At 38.4% G+C, this 22,887-nt stretch overlaps 1 protein-coding gene across 1 annotated transcript in view; it reads right to left on the bottom strand.

The window, feature by feature from the left end:
* Positions 1–22,887, bottom strand: part of BACH2 (BACH transcriptional regulator 2) — a 381,627-nt gene that overhangs the window by 197,405 nt on the left and 161,335 nt on the right. Inside the window, exon 3 of the mRNA XM_089665387.1 lies at positions 8,850–9,009. Within this exon, the coding sequence (XP_089521513.1) occupies positions 8,850–8,882 (33 nt within the window). The 5' untranslated portion in view covers positions 8,883–9,009. The remainder of the gene's footprint in view (positions 1–8,849; positions 9,010–22,887) is intronic.

Genomic DNA, 22,887 nt, shown 5'->3' with positions numbered 1-22,887 from the left:
GGTGTGACACAAAAGAACACTGAAAAGGTCCAGATAGCCCCAGAGATTTTCTGTCCTCTAGTCCATTAACAATTCTTTGCTTTGTTTTCACAGAATGTTAGAAATCCTGAGAGCAGGGGTGGGGACACTGTCATTCACCTACCTCTCCCCTATGAACAGGACATGTAACATTCTATGAAAGCAATACAAGGAATAGAGGAAATGGGTAAGGGGCCATCGGGTTTGTTTCAATGTACTTCAGTGTCACATCTGATGTAGTTAGCCCATGCAATGCCAGAAGTTTGGTGTTCTGAAGAGGACACTTCCACTACAGGAAAGAAGATTCATACAGTAAGAAGCAGTGTGCAGGATGTGGAATACAGGTAATTACAGGTAGGTTATGTGACTGAAGCTGTACCAAGAAAAAAAAACAAAAAACTTCAGCTTAAAGCTTTCACATCTTTTGTGCCCATTTTTACAGAATATTTACCTCCTTTGACAGGCACCTTTTACTGTTACATTATGAAAGATAATGAAATTATTCCAAAATGGTAAAGTGACTCACACTCAAAGTATATGCAAATAAAATATGAAATATAATAGAACACAAGATGGAAAAATGGTTCATTGCCATATTATGGGTCTTTGGAAAAAAAGGGGGCATGACTATTAAGCAGAGTTATGTGTCATAAAATATAAATGGATAAAAGTCTCAGCTTGCTCTGACTCATTCCATCCTGTAGGCTAACTAAGGTTACAAGCTGTTTGGCATTTAGGTCTAGGGCAGAATGAGATTTGTATGATAAAGCCACAACTTGTTCCAACTGATCACAAAGAGCTTTTTGAGTTAAACAGCATATTTCACTGCTGTTGTCTAGTTTGTGAAAATCAGATTACCATGAACATACAAAAAAAAGATCATTTACCATTTTTGCTGGCAAATACATTTCTGCAAATCCCATAATTATCCAGAAGTTTATCAAGATGTTATTTAATAAAAATAATACCAGTGTAGTATGATTACTATAATGCAGTAATTAACTTGTGTCAGTGTAAATTTCTGCAAAAAAAGTGATGCTGATGGGCTGCCATGCACAGTTGCTCCAGATTCTGGCTGCTCCAGTTTTGATAAATTCCCCTCATGGTGTTTTAGCAGAATAAATGGATTTAAGATTTACCAACACAGGTAACTAGCTGCTCATGGCTTTTTCTTTTTTAATTTAGGGATTCTACAGTAACTTTGATGCTGATCCAAGTACATTTTTGTTCACTGACCATTACATTTCTGGAAACATCATTCTGCTATATTTAACCACTTGCTGACAGCAGATAGCCGAATGACCGCTTCACTGCGGCTGGCCAGTTCTGGGTGGATGTCATATGACGTCCTCCCAGAACGCGCTCTCCTGCGTGCCCCCGGGGGCGTGCACCCAGCGATCCCCATGATCACTGTGTCCTACGGACACAGCTGATCATGCGGTATGGTAAAAGGCCAATCACAGCGGCCTTTTACCACATGATCAGCTGTGTCCAATGACACACTGATCACCGGGAACTGCAATTGCTGGTTATCGGCTGCACTTTCCTCAAGCTGTCATAGCGTGAGGAAAGTACTGTCGAGAACCGGCAGCTGTCAGAGGAGGGATCGGCACTGACCATCAGGGCACTGATCATCAGTTCCCTGATGATCAGTGCCTAGCAGTGCCACCCACCAGTGCTGCCCACAAGTGCCCATCAGTGCCACCCACCTGTGCCCATCAGTGCCACCCACCAGTGCCCATCAGTGCAGTGCCCCGCATTGCCACCCATCAGTGCCCAGCAGTGTTGCCAGTCAGTGACGTCAGTCAGTGTCACCCATCAGTGTCGCCTATCAATGCCCATCAGTGCAGCCTCATCAATGCACATCAGTGAAGGAGAAAAATTACCTGTTTGCAAAATTGTATAATAGAAACAAGGAAAAACTTTGTTTTTCCAATTTTTTGCACTTTTTTGTTTATAGCGCAAAAAATAAAACACCCAGTGGCAATTAAATACCACCAAAACAAAGCTCTATTTTTGTGGGAAAAAAATTATAAAAATTTCATATGGGTACAGTGTTGCATGACCGTGCAATTGTCATTCAAAGTGCGACAGCGCTGAAAGCTGAAAATTTGCCTGGTAAGGAAGAGGGTATAAGTGCTAGGTAGGCAAGTGGTTAAGGAAAGTGTATGATCTAGAAATGTGTATCTCAACTTTTCCTAGTGGGAAAAAAAGACTGGAGTTAGATGTTCATGTAAGTATGAAATGTCTGATTTTTGTTCATATATTAAGTAGTCTTAATGACATGGAGATGGAGATGAGTCCCCCATTCATATTTTGTAATGGTGTGCTGAGACATCTAGGCATACTTTTAAAATTATGGAACTTGCTGAGCAATAACAACTATGTATAAAAACTTTATTTTAAATGTGGTGTCGTGAGGGAAAGTTACAGGTAGAGAAGCTAGTTATTTGATCATTTTTGCAATTGAATTTGAAACAGTCCTGTGTGTGACCAGCATTAATTTGCATCTTTGAAATATCAGTTTGTAAGTACTATTCAAATTACAAACCTGTGAATCAAATCACATAATAAACTTAATAAGTCATTATTAGATAAAGTGAATGTATAACCAAAAACTTTTTTTTTTTAAAGTTTTGGATAGTGTATGGAAGGATTAGCATCCATGTCAAGTTTTTATTGTTGTCTATGTTGTGTCCTAGCTAGATTAACCCTTGTCCAGGTGAAACCATGGGACTGAAAGTGGTGAGAAAGCCAAAATTTTGGAACTGTCACCTGAACAGAGGTGATGTTAAATCTTCCAATGGGAGTCTATGTCTCTGGGTTCCGAAGAGTGGAAAACCTCCCCAATGGGACACAGACCGCAAAGAAAAAAAAAAAAACTTTAACCTTTACTTACTCTATCTAAAACTAAAGAAATTGTTTAGGCTATACCTAAATTATTACAAACCATATATATCATTAGCAACCAACCTTCGCTGAATTTCACCAACTGTTGATGACCTGTTTCTGACCCGTTTCTCCGTATGAATGTCTTGCCTCAATATTTTTTAGCTTGGTGCTTGGAAAATTAAATGTTAAATAAAAGTGTTTCTGTACATTTTCTCCCACTTGTTGTCTCAGCTCCCATGGATATATTTAACCATAATGAACACTTTTTTTTGGTTTCTGATGTACACTTTCCACTTTCGCCTCCTCAGTGAAACTGTACCTGCCCCCTCACATCTGCCTGATATGTTTCCACATACTTTACAATGTAAGATACCTGATGTTGTTATTTTTGTATTTTCCATCAAGCTTATAGTTCATCTTATAACATATATCCAAGCCAGGCCTTCTTTGGCATCATTTATTGGGATATAGCTATTAGCTATCATGTATAACGTGGTGGTCAATTTACTTAATAAAGGGGGCCTTAAGTGCTGTTCCATATATTACTTAAGAGTCACACATAATACTGAGGAAATATAATGCTACAAAAATCTGCTAATGACTGCAGACTTGGAACAGGAGAAGTTCAGAGACAACAGGCATGCTATACAAGATGTTTAGAGACTGCAGACATGCTATAGGAGTGCTTGGAAACTGAGGACACGTCTCAGGAGACTGTCATGGCTAGCAACACATTACATGAGACTCCTAGAGATCACTGCTCCTATAGTAGCTTTATAAATCAATGTTTTCAATGCTCCTTACAGTTCCCTTAGAAATTACGTGCCATATTTGATTTTTCTCCCAGCAAGTTATATTAAAAAAGATCAGAGGAGGAAACAACATATAAAGATGAATGTAGACCACTGAAAAAGTAAAGTAGTGTAAAAGAAAGAAACCAAACCCCACAGAAGTGTCTACAGGGGCCCCGAAAGCTGTACAAAGGGAGGCAGGTTGAGTGGGCACCAGAGGTTTACATTAACTACCCTGTTTCCCCAAAAATAAGACCTAGTACTATTTTTGAGAATTGCTAAAGTATAACACTTACTCTGAAAATAAGACCTACCCCAAAAATAAGACCTAGTACTATTTTTGGTAATTGCTAAAGTATAAGACCTACCCTGAAAATAAGACCTAGCTGTGATCATGGCTTTTTTTCAGCCGCAACGTGGCAGAAAACACCGTTCCGCCACCTCCGGCACTGGCCCTGTGCACACCAATATCTTCTGTCTCTTATAAAAACAGAAGCTTGGCTTTTGTGTTTGCAAGTGACAGTCCCTTGTCCTGCAGACTAGTGCATGGAAGCTGATGCCCCAGGGGCGATTGTTGGCCAGTGGGGAAGAGGTGGAGCAGTGAGGGAGTGCGCTTGGTGTACTGTGTGGGGAGATAGGACCCGAAACGGGAGTTACTATAGAGACGGGCTGCCTGCTGACAGCTGTGTTTTACAAAGCTAGCTAACCATATGAGGGCAGTGGAGGGGGAGCAGGGATGTGCAAAGGTGAGCTGTAGTCAGGTGTTGCAGAGGTAAATTGACAGCTGAGTTGCAGACGGTGCATAGGTGAGCTGTAGCTGGGGGGGTGCAGAAGCCCATCTCTGCACCCCCTGGCCACGGCTTGCCTTTGCACCCTCCCAGCCACAGCTCACCTCTGCATCCCCTGTCCACAACTCACCCCAGCACCCTGTCTGTGGCCCATCTCTGAACCCTGTCTGAAACTCACCTGTCAATTCACCTCTGCGACACCTGACTGCAGCTCACAACTGTCATCAGCCGGCCCTCTCTATAGTAACCCTCATCCACAACTGCCTGAGGCTCACCTCTGCACCCCCTGTCCACGCCTGTACGTTAAAAAAATAAGACCTACCCTGAAAATAAGACCTAGTGAGCCCAAAAGACAGTGTCTAATATTAGGGGAAACATGGTAGTAGTATTCATCATACACGTTTGTTCTAAATAAGCATAGAGACAAGGAAAATTAATGCTTAGCTAACTCAGCAAGTACAATTGAAAATAAACTGAAACTGACTGACTTTTTTGGGAGGATGTTTTATATTTACTTTTTCTCACACCCAAAAAAAACAAAGTACACTTGAAAAGCTGACAGTCAGTTACAAACCCAAACACAACTAAGCCTTACCACTAATTTTAAACCACAGGAGTATGCTATCAGGGCAATAAATATCAACACATTTGTCCTTGGGATTTCAAGTGCCAAGAACAGAAAGTAAAATAAATAAATAAATAAGAAAAACCCTGCAGCTCCCCTAACACCTTCAACCCCTTTAGCTCTAGCACATGTATACACTTCATGAGCCAGAATATTTTTTAGATTTTAGCCTTAGGCCTAATGAGATGGTAAGAAGTGTATCATTACTATTAATGCCAAAGTATTACATACGTAATTTTTGCGGACATGGCTTTCTGGCAATATAGTCCTGCAAGATAATTGTATTTTCCATAAAAGGCAAAAAGAGCTAACAAAAACAAAAATCAGGTTTCCTCCTAGTTTGACCAGTGCTTGCTTCAGAACATCTAGTGTTACTGTAGAAAAAAATACCAATTTTATTCTGTTAACTGTCCCACCATGACACAAAAATTACAGCTCTGATACAAAGAGTTGAGAATTTATCTACAAATGAAATACTGTGATACACAAACAAACAACAGAAGTTTACATCTGGATGATAAAAATCCCCGTCCCATAAAAAAACAAAACAGATACTAAGGTAAATAAGGCATTAAATGGAAACAAATCTTATTAAAAATGTAAAAAAAAAAAAAAAAAAAGTTTTTTCACTTTTATTCTTTTCCCAGGTTGCTGAAATTGAAAGGTTACCCCTTTGATCAGCAGGTAAAAAAAAAAAAACATTAGAACAATGATATTGCTAAACTGTGACCCTACACTCCTTAGAAAATTTTCCAACATTCCTGTTCAAGACGATCATTAGATAGAATTTAGGCCATAGCTGGATCAAAATTCATCTGGTCCCTGCTGAACAAGCTGAAGTCCAATCTATGTCCAGCTTTAAACCAGCTGAGATTCAAAACATCTGTGAAGAAGGTCATAGATGAGTCAGTTTTTGTTTGTTCAACCAGCAGGTTGAAAAAAACTAACCCAATTTCCCCATTCACACATTTGAAGTGGATGAAGGAATCCTTCCAGCTGTGTCCTTGTATTCTGACAGTAGGGAGACTGAGCAGGAAGTTTCCATCAGACTGGTTGAACAGAAGTTGATCAGTATTCAATCACAGTGCCCATACATGGATTGAAATTCAGCAAGTCCCTGTTATCTCTCCCCAATCTGAACACTTAATCTCCAAAAAAGTGCCTTAATATCTCTTATAAGGCTTAACTTCTACCTAAATACATAAAACTGAACTTTAGCAAACCATTGAATATACTACTGAAAAATGTATATAGAAGTTGTTTACATGCAATAGGATTTGCATTTCTGCGCATAGTTTTCTGATATTGTCAACCAGACAGCAAAACCAGGCTGATGCCCTGACACTTCTGTACTGCAGTTAAATTATATCCAAACCCAAAAACATAAATTGTAAAATATTTTTATGTACTGATCTAACCAGTAACACACTTCATGTCTTTGGGTGACTACACTCGCTCTGCTAAGGTATCTTTGAAGGAGCAACAGAGCCATCCTTGAACAGCAGCATTGTTGGCCTGTGGAAAGAGTAGTTAGATAGACTTTGCATAAGGGACTAACAAAACAAAGCATAACTTCAGCTATCACATTTTAAGCAGTTACAAAAACATTTTTTCCTTTTGGGCTAAAGGTTTCAATTAAATCTATAAACCTGTAAGCACCCCTAAATGGATACAAAGTATTTTGAAAGTTTAACTAGGATGTTATATTACATAGTTTGGGTGAATATAAAGTTGATTATGTGAAGATTGCATGGTCAGATTGTAATGGTATGGTGACCCTAAAACAGTTTGTCTCAATTAACTACCAATTGTGCTGCACAGCTTGGTCTGTTAAAGGATGTTTAAAAGACTTACTGGCAGTATCAATAGGTAATTAAACTATATTACGGAGTTGACTCAGAAAAAAAAAAAGACTACTGTGTTAATGCAAGTGTCATTTTTTATTTTGCCCTTTGTTCCACTTTAAGCAATGCAATCTGGTCATCTCCTGGTGCTAGACTATCTGGACAGAGAGGGCACAGTAGCAGCACAGTGGTGAATCAACCCTCTGTTCACTCTGTTTTCTTCAGGCAAATTTCAAGTTAAGAATGGTGGCAAAGAAAGATTGCAGGGGGCAGCTCTGGATTGAATGTGAGTGTTGCAGAAAAGGCTTTTTCTTTATTGGCTATTAATTTTAATTTTTCATGCGCATGGATGCTTGGTTATTAAAGAGGCACTACAGGCAAAATTAAAATGACAAACATGAAGCACCCTCTTAAATGAAGTGGAAAAAGGAAGGGTCTACAGGCAGGATCATCAGGTAATAAACTATTTTACAAGGGTGATTCAGAAAACAAAAATGGAAGTGTTAATGCTAGTAGAAGGCTGTATCATATGTCACCCATTTTGTCACCCATAGTTCCAACTTATACATGGCCTGAGAGTATACTTTGGTCTTACCCAAAGTTAGTGCAGTGTATATAAAACATCTTGCAATAGTTAAATTGTTTTAGGATGATAAACAATCACACAAAGTCTAGGAGTACCTGTAAAAAAGACAGGTGCTTTATTGTACATAGAAGGAACACTTAAGGTTCTTATCAGTAACTGACAGCACATCAAGTTGCCAGTGCTTGTTATGGTGGAAATAAAAGTTGCATTGGTCATTAAAGTAATAAAAATGAAAGTCTACTAAGGATAAGGATAACAAACGTTTGTGGTCTGTCTTAAGTAGGCTTCAAAACTCTCACTTCCTGCCAGTATTCAGCAACTTAATTTACATTTCTCCATCTGAGTCACAGAGTAATCTGTAAAGCCAACAATGACTAATAAAAGCTCCAATAATTGAATCAAGCTTTCAATGAGTCAGAATTCATTTGCTTGTGATGAAAGGTGGCTTACATGCAAAGGTACTCTCATGGTGCACTACTTGTGCACAGATGTAGACAAGACGGACGGTCTGCGGTTTTAAATGGCTCCACAGACATCTCCAAAAAAGAAAAAAAAAAAAAGCAGTTCACACTGTACTATACCGAACCAAATCCTTTCAACCGCTTGTGTCAAAAAGAAACCAGCTTTTGTGTAAAATCGGATGTTCTATCTAGAAAAAAAATACGCTAAAGATGACATTCCTAAAATTGCGAAACCGAAATTGTATAGACTATTGATGCAGAGCATACTTCTGACTTCGAAGATCATTTTGTTGATATCAAGCTATACTGAACTTAGTATTGAAAAACAGAGTTTAAAAGCATGTGATATAAGGCTGGCTACGTATGCGCATTCATGCCCTATAACAAAAAAGGTTTTAAACTGAATTTACAGATCACAATTTATAAACTGTACCCTACGGAGACATCAGTCACAAAATATCCTACTTCTTTTTACCACTAGAAAAGCCCAGTGAGTTTCATCCACGACATTCACCCAAGAGATGTGTAGGGTATGTACCCTACTGCCAAATTGTTTGCCCATCAGGAATAAAAAAAAAAAAAAAAAAAAAGATTATTTAGGATGAAATTACTGCATAACTGTCAACCAACCCATTCATTCTGCACAGAACCTTTGTGTGTATTATTGCTAACTACTAAAAGGTCCTCTGTCTCCACATGATCCAGAGCCTTGCCAGAGTCAACAATTATTAGATGCTTCTTAAAATGTTTCAATCAAAGCAAGAAAATTGCTGAACACTTTAATCATAACTGTTTATTCACAGAAATTCTGGTGAGAATAAGTTTAAGGAAAATAATATATTACCTTTAAATGATGCCTCTCTCTATTAATATACATTTTCCAGAAATCACAGAATAGTTATTCATGTGACAGTTTGTCTTCATGCTGATTAACACTTCGGAAGGTCATTGTGGGCTCATGGAAGACTCCGTTTTGATGTCCAGATTTGACACTCTTACAGCGTCTATAAGAAAGAAAAATATGTTTGTGGCTTATAATCAGATTAAAGAAAACCAATGAACTGGGAAACCATCAAAAGAGGATTCCAAAAAGACAGTGCTAAAGTGTTGTACTCAGTTCATATCATCATCCCACTTAGTCATCAAGTTGACTACCACTGTACACAGTGAGTGGGTGGTAACAAGGTCTATAGAAGCTTAAGCAGGCATGATCTAAACGTTAACATTTTATACATTTCATCATAGATATAGCCAAAAAAACACGTAAGTCTAGGAACTCAGCAAAACCCTATAAAGCTAGCGTTTTCTAGGGGAAACAAATATGATGGGCTTTAAAATACAACCCTGGTGATCAATCTAGCAATGGATGTCAGGGGAGTCCATAACCTGTGCTGAGAGAAATAAACAAAAATACCAGTTTTTCCTTTAATATAAATAGTAATGGATATTTATAAGGTGTTATTCAATTTATTTTTAGTACATATTTTGAGGTATTGTTCTTTTACACTTTTACAAGGTTGCTACACCATATTTTCATTACTGTGTTTTGCATACAAATGTACAAGTGTTCCTTTTAGTCTTCTGTATGTAAGGGAATATAACTGGAACCCCTACTTCAGGAGCTTCAGTCAGTTAAGCAAAAATTAAATGTCTGTAGTACAAACACTGTAGCTGCTGACTTTTAATACACAGAAGCTCATCTGTTCAGAGATCCAGCATCGCTCTCAACCAGTTCTTCATCGATCGTTTTTCAAATATTGCAGAGGAAGGGAGGAGGAGCAGAACTTCCCTTTTTGGGCAAAGCTCCACTTTAAATTGTATGTTATTTGTGACCTTTTGGTATAAAAAATGTATAACAAAGTGTTTTCCACTATCTATTCAATGAGTGGAAAAAATACCTAGTGATAATGTCAACAAGCTGCCCTGTGTCAGGTACACTCTGCCTGTGTTATCTCAAGGAGTTTAATCAGCCCTTCAAGTTCTTATCTTGAACTACAAAACACTTCATCCCTATGTTGTGAAAATGAGGAGAGGCTCAGGGATTCTGCAGTTTAACAAAAGACAACTGGACAGAGATTATGCCTTTTCTTGTGATTGTCAGTCTACAAAAGGAAGTTAGGAGCTGAGCACATTTCTACCAGGATCAAGGAGGTGTTTTGGTGATTGCATAGCCTTTAAATAGATAAAACATATAGAAATGTGCAGATCATGTAAAGATGCACTGCATATGTTTTTTTTTATTACACGTAATGACAACTGAGGTAAGTTCATCTAGCTTTAGAGAGAGTGTATTGTTTCCAGTCACCCATATTACAGTCTACCTTTAGAAGACAGGCAGATCTACTGGCAAAGTCCAATTGACCAAAAGCCACCTAAACGTTGGTGCACTCCATAAACATTTTATCTCAGAGAAGGATAGAGATCAGGGCAAGTTTTCTAACCTACCTCATTGGTCCACAGTATCTTACTGCTGTCAAAGACATGACATCTGCAACTGATACAGCCAAAAAAATTTCAGGATTGGGTATCTTATTATTTCAAATCTATAGACACAAATTTGCATTGAGGGAGTGATAAGTAGGCAGAGCAGCCTTCATATGAAATTAGTAAATATCTATATGCATATTTACAGTATATTTACAAAGCATGTACAGAAATACAACACAAATAAACATGAGTTTTAGTACGCTGGTGACAATAACATTTTCAAAATCTAAGACCTTTCCTTCAAAACTGAAGACTAAATATTACAATTAGAAAGGGAGCCAGAACAAATATGGCCGGCAATAAGATTCACACAAAGCAGCTGGTAACTGAGAATTGTGTCATCAAGGAGGGTGGGGGCATTTTTATTATATTTGTACTTGAATAGTAATTCCCAATCACATGTTCAAACAATGGTAAGGAGGGGACAAAACTGACACATTCTCTAAAGCTCCACTTGACTGTAATCTGGATCTGCAGGTGCTGATTTTTTTCTATGTTCCTCAATGTGACTAAATGACTGAAGACATCTCTGCCTACTCATTACCAATACATGGGTATAATCTGTTGAAAAATCACAGGTGTTCAGCTACACAGAACGAATGACTCATTTAGTCATATAATTAAGAGTTAATGCCCAGCACAGGACTCTTGTTTTCTCAGTGTTTGCAGAGTACATGATCATGCTGTTGACTTCCCTTTTGGAAACTTAACATAATTTACATGCATCTATTTTAAACAATGATTTATATATTTCCACATATTTACTTCTTTTCATCAGTCCCTGTACCATGGTGACTAAAAGTACAATGCTTTTTTTCTTAAACTGTATTCACGCAAGAACAGGCAGAAACTATTTTTATTGCGGTAGACAAATCTGTGAGGGTGGGGAAATCTAAAGAACCAAACTTCTCCCATTAATAATGCAGATAAAAAGTAACTTTAGAATTTTCATCCTTATACAATAAAAAGTTCTTAATCTTAAAGAGACTGATAAACAAATAATCAAGTATTTAAAATTCATATTTGCAGAAGGACAACCCCCTAAAATCTACAATTATGACTTATCAGTATAGAGAATCAGCCAACAATAAACAGATACTGCTGGCCTGTCCTATTAGAAAGCCCAGAATGCTCTACAAACATACTGCCATGAAACTTTCCTGGATATTTTTCTAAAATAAACATTTTACACAAGTAAAGCTAATAAAAGATCATTTTATAAATTTGTAAAATAAAGTTAGCCAAAAACCATAATAGTATCCTTCTTAACTGCTCATTGTCCTTAGGATGTACCTGTACATCTATGGATGAGATCGGTGATATCTGATATCAAGATATCGTTTTTGTTCAGGCAGCGATTCCCTATAATGTGAAAGTAATTGAGTGACTATGCAGCCTCCCAATCACTTTTACAGGCAGCAGAAGAGCCCCCCTATACAGCCTATACCAGTCTCTTCTGTCCCTCCACGGAGCACGATAGTCATGTGACCTGTTGCATCAGATTTGCTAGACAGAGAGATAACTTCCTTTGTTCCTCCCCTTACTGTGATGCCAGAAACCAGAAGTGATGAGGATTTTGTCAATTCTGGGTTCAGTTTGTTTACAAACTGTTACTGGCTTGCGAAGAAAAATATCAAAGTGATCATGGTTTGAACAGACGCGTTGGAGGGCAGAGGAGAGATATGGGGTCTAATAGACCCCATATCTCTGCAAAAAAAGGATCTGTCATGTCAATGCTATCACAAAAAAAAAATTTAAATAAATAAAATAAAAATTGTACACACCCTGCCAACTCCCCCAAGCAAAATGTGATGCTTATGTATACAGTGATCATACCACACATGTGAGGTATCACTACAAATGCCAGAGTGAGGGCAATAATTCTAGCACCAGACCTCCTGTGTATCTCTAAACTGTTAACCTGTAAAGGCTTTTAAAGTGTTGCTTGTGGATAATTAAATGTAGCGCAGTTTGTCGCCAGCATTTGATCAGCCACTGCAGTTCTAATCAGTGTATTCTGCCGGGGGTAGGCAGAGTTGGGGAATACATGAAGTTTTATTTTTCTCAGTCAGTCTGCTGAACAAAAACTCACAAATTGTACTCAGTTTTATGTCTTAAAAAACCCATTAACGGTTTATCTTCATCTAAACAGTAGCAATCAGGTTGGAATCATAGCCATCGTCTTGTTCCATGTGGACAGGATATTTCAATGAGACAACCAATGTGTTCAATATGTTTGTGTAAACAGCAAAGTAAACCATAGCATAGTACAAACCATTTACATCCATTTATTTTATGAAAGTCATCAGATTTATGGTCCTAAATTAAGTTTGCTATGCCTATTTTAGAGGCTTTAAATCAAGAGGACAAAAAATGTCATTCCACATTTGCCATTTTAGAATAGGTGAAGTTAACTAGCTTACATATAGTGAGAAGGTTGTACTGAACCTTAGGCAATAGCAGCTTCTAGGATTGTACAATGACACTGTGCATACAATGACATGAATAATTTCACAGAAAGGCACATTACGTAGTCTTCAAAAACCTACATTGCCATGATTCCCTGTCACAAACTTAAAAACTTCCTTGTAAAAATTAAAAAAAAAAAAAAAAACAGGTATTTTAAATGCTTGCTTAACATTCATACAAAATTTTAAATACACATACAATCTTTCACAAATATTGTTTTTGGTTTGGCAGCAGTAAGCTTTTGAATAAAATGGTCATAAACCAGGGCAATTCAAACTAAATATATAATTAACCAATGTCCAGGCAGATGTTCTTTTCAGGGAAAATCTTTTTTCAATTTATCAGTTCATGCAGAAAACCTCTTTTCAATTTATCAGTTCATACAGAAAAATGCTGTAAAGTTCAAAGGTTGATACTATCCCCCCAAGCTTCCTAAACCTGGCCATAGATTGACTGAATCTCAGCCGAGTCAGTAGGAACCCGCCTAAATGTTATCCATGTAAGCGCAGGTTGGTTGCACTAAAGTAGATACATCAATCGACTTCAGTACAACCAGCCTGTTGGATTTTCTGCATGTGATCACTGCCGGAGGCTTCAGGAAGGTTCACTGCCAGCAGGACACAATAGCACCCCCATGGTGGAAGAAAAGAAAAACTGTCTAATCTAAAATTGTATAATCTAAGGCTTGCTTTATTGTGTCTTAAAGCACAACTCCAGTTAGAATTTTTTTTTTACCATGCAGTGGGGCTGTGCCCCCAATGCATGGATTGGCTGCTGTTTTTTTTTAGGAGTGAGGACTAAGCTCATACTTACCTGACCCACCAATCCTACGGAAAACCAAGCTCCCCCACAGTCCAGAGGTGGACTGTTTCTGTCTGTGGAGCATGCATTGAGAAGGCTGATGTCAGGAACAGTTAATTTACAACACCGCTGGATCGCAGGGGGAGGAGGTGCAGGAGTCGAAAGGACCAATTTTGTGCAAGGAGGATCAGCGGGTCAGGTGAGTATATCTTCAGTGTCCTCTCTCCTAAAACAAAATGAGCATTTGACCTGTGCAGTGCCCAAAAAAAAAATTCCCAGATTTCTGCTTTAATGTGATGAGCAGTCTCAATAAACAATAGCGGATTCAGTAGGCAGGATGGGTGGATCCAGGCTACGTTGTAGACTCGGGCTACAAAAAGTAAGAATTGCAATTAATGTTCGCTACCTGTATTTCTGAATCTACTGATTATTTTGATACGTAGTTTTCACCCAAGGAGACATTTTCTTTAATATGGTTTCAGCATATGCTTAGTTGGTCAGAAAAGTAGGTGTAGGGAGGTGTACATGCTTTTTCTTCATTTACCATGATCAGGACTAAAATCACTTTTTCAGTCAGGTAAATCTGAAATATTGTATAATCACATCATGTAGTCTTCCTTACAACCAGCAGCACATCATTAGCATTTTTACTTTTGCGTAAAAGTTGTAGGTTTCTATTAGAAAGCTGCAAAGCAGTCTGCTGTGCTGTCACTTTAACTGCAGAATTCCTCATAGTGGATGATATTGACCCCCCCAAGAGTCAATGGGACTATTCAAGGGGTTGACAAAATGGCTAGGGCCAAAAAAGGGTCAGTAAGTGTCTGAAAGTCAACAGTTGATGAATCCTGGAAGGTAAACAAGAGTAAGTTATTCACTGGGGTCTCTGTAGAGCTCCTTGCCAGTCTCTAGTCCCAATGGTAAGGTAGCTAAGTTTGGATATTCAAAAATAGTGGCCTCGATTTGGTGCTGTATGCTGTTACTCATCTTGCTTATCAGTGTGCTCTGCCTGGTTCATCTGTGACCTTTCAACATCATCCTTTTGGGAAGGATATACATGTTCATTTCCCATACTGGCCATCCTCCACCAACTCAAATTATTTGAGAGTGCAGCGAGCACATCCATGTCTAACTCTGTTAAAGAACCAGCAAGTACACTCACCTCAGACTCTGCTGGAGAACCAGCGAGTACACACATTCTGATAAGAGGGGAGCCAAGCAACTAATTATTGTTATTATTATACAGGATTTATATAGCTCCAACAGTTTGCTCAGAGCTTTACAATATAATGGGAGACAATACAGCAACAATACAGTTACGGTAAATACAAGAGGGATAGGAGGGCCCTGCTCCTCGGAGCTTACAATCTAGGAGATTACTGTGCATTTACTAAAATGTCAGCATTGTTACCACCATAATGGCAGGTGCTGATACCAGAAGGAAGCGTTGACAGCATACGCAACATTATTATCAGCATTCTATTTGTAGTACTATTATTTAGAGTGTCAGCTGAATTATTAAATATGTACTCTTGGCCAAAACAACTTTGTGCAATTATGCCACAATCATTATACAAATTGATTGTGTATTAGATCTTTTGACCAGCATTATATCTACAGCCAGCCACAGTTTATTACTGCTAGTTGTGAATAGGGTGAGCCATACACTATTGTGTCATATTTCCTTGTTAAGTAGTTTGAAATTCTGCTTTCACTTGTATTTGTGCAGAAAGGGTCAAAATATGTAGGGATCTTCTGCCATCTACTGTTAGCTGCCAACATCACTGTATTATGTATAAATATTTTTTTTTAGGGGGGCTGGTTTTGAAACCCCAGATGAAGTGGTGAGAGAGAGGAGAGCTAACACCACATGTCCACATTCAGGAGCTGCATTACTGTAATGCTGTATTTTATCCAGGCCAGAAGCAAAAACTATAAGGTAATTGTTCCCATGTTCTGGCTGTTTAGCTGTAGATGTCCATAAATTCTTGATCTGACTCCTAGTGACAGAAAGTCTCTGTCTTAATAACTCACATGCACAGTGTCAGATAGATAGGTCTGTGCTACTGTATGTGTGTACTGGTCACCTTCCAGTATATTCGAAGATGAACCTATTTGTTGCAATAAAGTTTATATCTTTTTTTATCGTAATCTTTTCTGTAATCTTTTCTTATATAAAGCTTATATTATTTCCATGATGTGCAACTATATACTTATGGTTAATGTCATATGCTGGTTGCAGTAGTTCCTCTGCTCCCAATTATTAAGTGTTCTTGCATGGCAAGACCACTTACTGTTATCTCACATATATATTCTATTATAGCCAAATTTACCACCCTAACTCCTCCCACAGTTTTTACACTACATAGACAGTAATATACCGAAACGTGTGGATTGTTCCCGATTCGTGTGCTATTACTTTGTGGAACATTTTGCTGAATGGTTCACAAAATATCGGCGTTTTTGTGGTGAAATTGGTCCCATAGGAATGAATGGCTGAATGTTCAAAACTAGAGTGGGAGCTGACAAAAGCTAGAGTGTGAGCTGAAAAATCAGGACATGATTTCAAAACTGCCATCATGCCCTCATTTTCAAGCCCACCTACACAAATCTTATATAAAAACGTTCAGCTATCCCTGCTACCACTAAAAATGTCCACAGCTAAGCCATAGTCCTGATATTCTGATAATTTTCACAATATGACCATTTGTTTGCAACTCACGCCGCCCATTGACATTCATTGAAACTCCACTCTAGCCACCTAAAATTTGAAGGGCAATTTCTAAACTGCGACTGTGCCTTCATTTTTAATATTGCAGAGACATACTATGCATCAAAATGTAGGTCTGGGTCTTGTGATTCTCACAATATAAAGCTCTTCGGTGTAGGATTTTAAACTACAACCGTTTGAAGATGGCAACCGCCAGTGAAGTGAGCAGGTTGGAGCAGTTTGTTTTTAACCGCTCTTCTCTGCCCTTGCTGTAGAGTGAGTTGCCAAAGGAACCCAGGTGTGTCAGCAGGCAGCAGAGTGACAAGCCACTCCACCCAGTTACTCCGCCCACTCCAGTTGTAGACTACTGGTGGAGGCAAGAACACTTCACACAATTTCCCCAGAAATTGCAGCTTTCCTAGTTTTGATTAGATTACTGGTTGATTTCCCAGGAAGGGAATCCCCCTTTCACAGAGGCCCTGTCTTGGGTGAAGGCACTGCCAACCTTATTATCAAACCCACTCTTCTACTTAAAGGTTCTGGTTTTCCTATTTACCTACAGGTATAGCACATACCCTGTATAAAGACAGTAATTTCTCATAATCCCCCTCCCAAAAAGAGGGCTGCACATATACTGTAATATTTGCATTCACTGATTGGATAAGACTCACTGCCATGCATTTGCATTACACAGTCTCAAGGAAGTTATTGCACACCTTGGAGCATGTATGACTGCCCCACTCGGCGTCTAGTTAACAATAATTTCTCACATCTGCACTGACAAAAAGCCTGGGGAGACATACAATTTTCAAGCATCATTGCCTTTAGCTTATTATTTATTGGTAATTTACTCAGACGCTTTCATACATGTAGATTATTTCATTTTAAAAAGCATAGATCTCTTAAATAAGGGTGAGCTTAAAGAATAAAATAATCAATAAAGTCTAGTATGTTGACATATAAAAGAGTTAATCTACTCACTTCCACCTAATAATCTTGATATTGAGTATTACTTTCACCCTGCACAGCACTGCACCTTTCAAACTCTCAGCAGAACTGTTGATGACAGCAGGCCTGTACGCTTAACACCAGAACAGAACAAAAGATTTCCCTCAGTGCTACACCACACACAAACTGTTAGTTTGCTTCTTTCCCTTTGCGGCGCCACAAGCTGAAAACTTAATTAATCAGATCCTGTAGCGAAGGCATGTGGTATAAATGCAATGCTCTCCAGGAATTGCAGTGAGCACTACTATACACTTGTGCTTTTGTATCTGAATCAATTGCAGATTTGTTATGAATAAGCAGGACCAGTCAAAACATATTCATCAGTCACGTCTTAGGCCCGTAGTAGAGGCGAATGTCAAAATAAACATGTACAGTTCTAACAGGAGAGCAATAATAGTATTAAAAAATGGTACTCAGTAATAGCACAGCAGGGTATGCCTATATACACACAAATATTTAGACATACCAAGACACAAATACCCTACAAATTGTCACAGTGACTTGCCTTTTAACTCTTCCAAAACATACCTTTTACTCAGGATTATAAAAAGTTCTAACTTTTTCAGGAATCTGGAGGACAATATTTAGGGGCAGGTTTGAAGTAACATGTTTGTTTATTTTATTCTGAGCATCCCTACAATTGTATACAGCAGTTTCAAACAAATATTCATTTAAGTACTGTTTGAAAAATAAATGGATTACATTTCCAAATTTTGGATTTATCCAAATTTTGAATATTGGATTCTTATTTGTACTAGATTCTGGATTCTTATTTGTACTTTGTTGCACTAGATTTGTAAACGGTACTGGGGGAAGCATTATGCAAATTTTCTTATGTTTGATCTGTATATACAGTATATGTGAAAATACTGTAGGCATATGCATACATATTACTACTGATAACATGTCTATCTGCAATGAAAAGAACAAGAGGCATATTTATAAAAATAAGTCAATGGGCACTTTGCCGGTCTAGTTTTACTTGCATTTGTCAGCTACTCTCCAGCAGTTAACATGCAGATACACAATAGTTAGAATATGAATCAGCAGTGGGTGGAAAGGGCAAATGGAGATGAGAATTTTAAACTAAAGACCTCTTTAGGGTGTTGCATGTATGTGCCAGCAAGTAGGTATAACAAATCCTATGTAGGAATCATTAACACATGAATCATATTAAATCAATCATAAAATCAATTATTTTGTATTTTAAAACAGTGTAATTTAAAACAAAGTAAAAATCCTGATTTTATTGATAGTTGAACATAAAACTCACAAAGAACTTGATTTCACAGTGAATGATGGGATCCCACACTGCTACAGATAGATAGATAGATAGATAGATAGATAGATAGATAGAGGCAGAAAATACTCTTGAACACTTTGTCAGATGGACACTGAGAGCAGGTGCAACTCCTTAATACTAACATATACTGTATATTGCAAATAGGTTTAAAAAAAAGATGGCGGTTCACATATATGCAGATTGGATGCAGTTTGAACTGCATCCAATCCGCATGGCATGTCAACATTGCTTCCTATGGTGCCTGTTCACATATGTCCAGTGCACTGGCTGTGTGGATTTAGTGTGGGTTGAAAAAGCAGTGTGGTTCAGTTCAGGTGTGAGTTACAGGCTCATTAACTTCTATGGGAACTGCTTCTGAATCGCACATGTCATGAGTTTGTGAACACAATTTCAGGCCGGTTTTTTCCCTTCTGACCTGAACCGCTGAACGACTGCACACTGAAACTGGAGCAGTCAAGCCACACTGCGCATATGTGAATGGGCACTGAGCACTTTTTTTCTTACCAATACATACTGACAGTGCACCATGTCAATATCAACCGTACATTAAACACTAGCCACTTGACTTTTTAATTATTTCTACCTACCCAATGAAACTGATCACTAACAAAAATTAAATAAGTAAAGGCTTAAAGGCCAAGTATATTTTCAATGGCATAACAAGTAATGTTGAATGAATATATGCGAGTTCAACCTTTTATCATGTGCTTATAGAAATAACCGAAATCTGATGTAATAGAGAAGCACGCCTTAAATGATGGCAAATATAGATTTCATCAGCTATGAATTAATTTCTGGCAATTACCACTTTTACATTATTTCATGCAGTAAATCTGTCGCATCCTACTTCTAATGTAATCATTATGTTAGAAATCACCTTATAGTGATTTTATGCAATTCCTTAATACCTGTGTCAGACCATGCAATTAATCGTGTGCCATGCCATATATTTAGTTGTGGGCAAGGGTGAGAGGGGGACTTTTGCCACTAAGGTGAGGTACACAGGACAAATCTATCACAGAGCTGCCTGGACTTGATACTTGGAACACCGAGGGTCACTAAACATAGAAGAGATCTAGGTCACATCATTCATTGCCTCTCTGATCTTTTACATTTATATATTCACTCATTCCATGGCACAGAAAAAGTCAACACAGTAATCCAAAAAGCAAACATGCCACATCCTTATGAAATCTGAGCACACCACTCCAGAACAAAGGAGCCCTTTCCCTTCACATTCAAGCTTAGAAATGCACAGTAAAAGATCAACACTGGCATGCGCTTCACTCCCTCTGGAACCAGCACATATTTTACTTTCAGCCGTTAACACTAGACAATAACTGCATAAAAAGTAGAAGCCACTGAGCTATGGCTACTATTAAGTGAGACCGAATTCACCAACTGATCAGTAGCAGTGTATTGTTTTTTGAACCCACAGACCTTTATATGCTATTATCATGGTGATGTTTGTATACTGGTTCCTGGTGCAGCCTCTCCAGAAGTGTAATCAATATTGTGGTGTTGGAACCATCCTTTTTGCTTTTAATCATATAACTATGTTCTATGTCTTCAATGAATTAAAAGAATATGCACTTTATGACTTTTGTGTGTGTAACCTACTGAGGGGGGGTTAGGATTGGTGGGGGTCACACCTAGAAAGTAACATTTTTGATATATACATTTTGGGATGTGGTGTGGATGGCTGATCCTCAACTAGAACTTTGTTGCTTATTATTATGGCTATTATCTGCAAGAATCCCATCAAATAGTAAGTTAAGAAGAAAAAAAAAAAGATGGCAAATCTGGCAATACTAAAAACCAGAATAAAAATACAACGCAAAAAACAGAAAACTGGTTTAAAAAAAAAAAAAAAAAAGAAGATTTATACTCCCAAGGTTCCATTCAAACTTGTAACTTTGATGCAACTTTGACACCACTTTGGATGGGTGCAACTTGGATACTACTTTAACTTTCACTAACGATAATGGACAACTGTTGCATGTATGCAACTTTCATATGACTTTTGAGGGTTTACCTTGTTGCATGAAATCCATAACAAAGTAGTGCATGAACTACTTTGAATTCGCTGCAACTTTAAGTCATACATATTTGAATGGTTGTCATTTAAAAACATGGGGTACAACTTGTCATGCAATTTTAGTGTCCAAAGTGAAAAGTTGCACAAGTATGAATTACGTCTAAATTGATAAATTTTCAAAGTAATCAGGCCTAGCAAAAGTAACATCGAGCATTGTCGTGCACCAGGAGGAAGCCACTGCACCAGCATAGGGTCTGACAATGGGTCCAAGGACTTCATCCCGATACCTAATGGCAGTCAGGGTGCTATTGTCTAGCCTGTAAAAGTCTGTGCCTCCCTCCATGGATAAGCCTCCCCAGACCATCACTAACCCACCACCAAAATGGTCATTCTGAACAATGTTACAGGCAGCGTAACATTCACCACAGCTTCTCCAGACCCTTTCACATCTGTCACATGTGCTCAAGGTGAACCTGCTCTCATCTGTGAAAAGCACAGGGCGCCAGTTTCAGACCTGCCAATTCTGGTGTTCAATGGCAATAACCAATTGGGCTCTATGGTGCCGGGCAGTGAGCACAGGGCCCACTAAAAGACATCGGGCCCTCAGGCCACCCTCATGAAGTCTGTTTGATTGTTTGGTCAGAGACATTCACACCAGTGGCCTGCTGGAGGTAATTTTGTAGGGCTCTGACAGTGCTCATCCTGTTCCTCCTTGCACAAAGGAGCAGATACTGGTCTTGCTGATGGGTTACAGACCTTCGACGGCCCCATCCTGCTCTCTTAGAGTAACTGCCTGTCTCATGAAATCTCCTACATGCTCCTTAGACTGTGTTGAGAGACACCGCAAACCTTCTGGCAATGGCACGTATTGATGTGCCATCCTGGAGGAGTTGGACTGCCTGTGCAACCTCTGTAGGGTTCAGGTATTGCCTCATGCTACTAGTAGTGACACTAACCCTAGCCAAATGAAAAATGTGTAAAAAACAGCCAGAAAAGATGAGTAGGGAAAAAAAAACTGTCAGTGGCTTCCGCCTGTAAAACTATTCCTGTTTTGGGGGGTCATGCTACTAACTGGCCAGTTCAATATCCCAGGAGTTTAATTGACTTGATGCTATACTCTGATTAAAAAAAGTGTTCCTTTAATTTTTTTGAGCAGTGTATATATTTATATATATATCAGCAAATCTTTTAGCAGCAATAAAGAATTGCAGGGTGCCATCTTTCCATAAAAAATACCAACCAAGACTTATCCCTAAGGAGGTGTGTCAAGAATGTGTTGTTAACTTTACAAGAGAGTATTACATGTCCTCAGGGAGAGTTACACATTGTTGCTGGCAAAGGGATGCCTGCCACTGCTGGGGAGAACTTATCTATTGCTAGGGCCTTAAAAACCAGTGGAAGATCTGGGCACTGCAGCACAGGTAGAAGATATTATAATCATAGGATTATAGCTAAATAGTAACGGTGTGTCTATACCTACATCATTATGCTTAGATTTTGCAAAGGCCGGCTAAGTTCATTAGGGCCATCTCTCAGAATGTAAACAAACCATTCACTAAAGACTGTGGACAACACAGCCTATGATCACACAGCCAAGGAATAACAGAAGCACTAATAAGACTGAAAAAGAACTAAGCATTTCACCAGTCTTCAAAGATTTGGGAAATATAATGCGCCAATGAATGCTTCTTCCTTAATTTCAGTGGCCAGGCTGCTGAAATACCTTCTGCATCAGAAGCTTAACAGGGGAAGTAATGAAATCTTAGAAGGCACCTAATCCTTCTTTGTGATATCTATTGTAATTAGTGAATTTTACTATGAAAAAATTGGCGATTTTGCACCTAAAAATGCTTTATATGTTCGTTGATTTTGACACTAATGTATTTTCAAAATAGTAAACTGTAGGTTAAAATCCGTACTGAGTTTCTAGTTAATGCTCTACATTACACTAGTTTTGTGAGTTCATTCCTGAAAATGGACTGTGACCTCCCCATAACTATAGAAAAAAACAACAGGCTGATAAAGAGTTCAGCATGGCACTGGCATCAAAGCACCTCCTTTATCACACT

The sequence above is a fragment of the Staurois parvus genome, unplaced genomic scaffold (assembly GCF_062004578.1).
Source record: "Staurois parvus isolate SC_StPar_1 unplaced genomic scaffold, SC_StPar_1.0 ptg000048l, whole genome shotgun sequence".
Classification (NCBI taxonomy): Eukaryota; Metazoa; Chordata; class Amphibia; order Anura; family Ranidae; genus Staurois; species Staurois parvus.
Note: the sequence above shows the minus strand (reverse complement) of the source record. Positions and strands in the feature narration are given on the sequence as shown.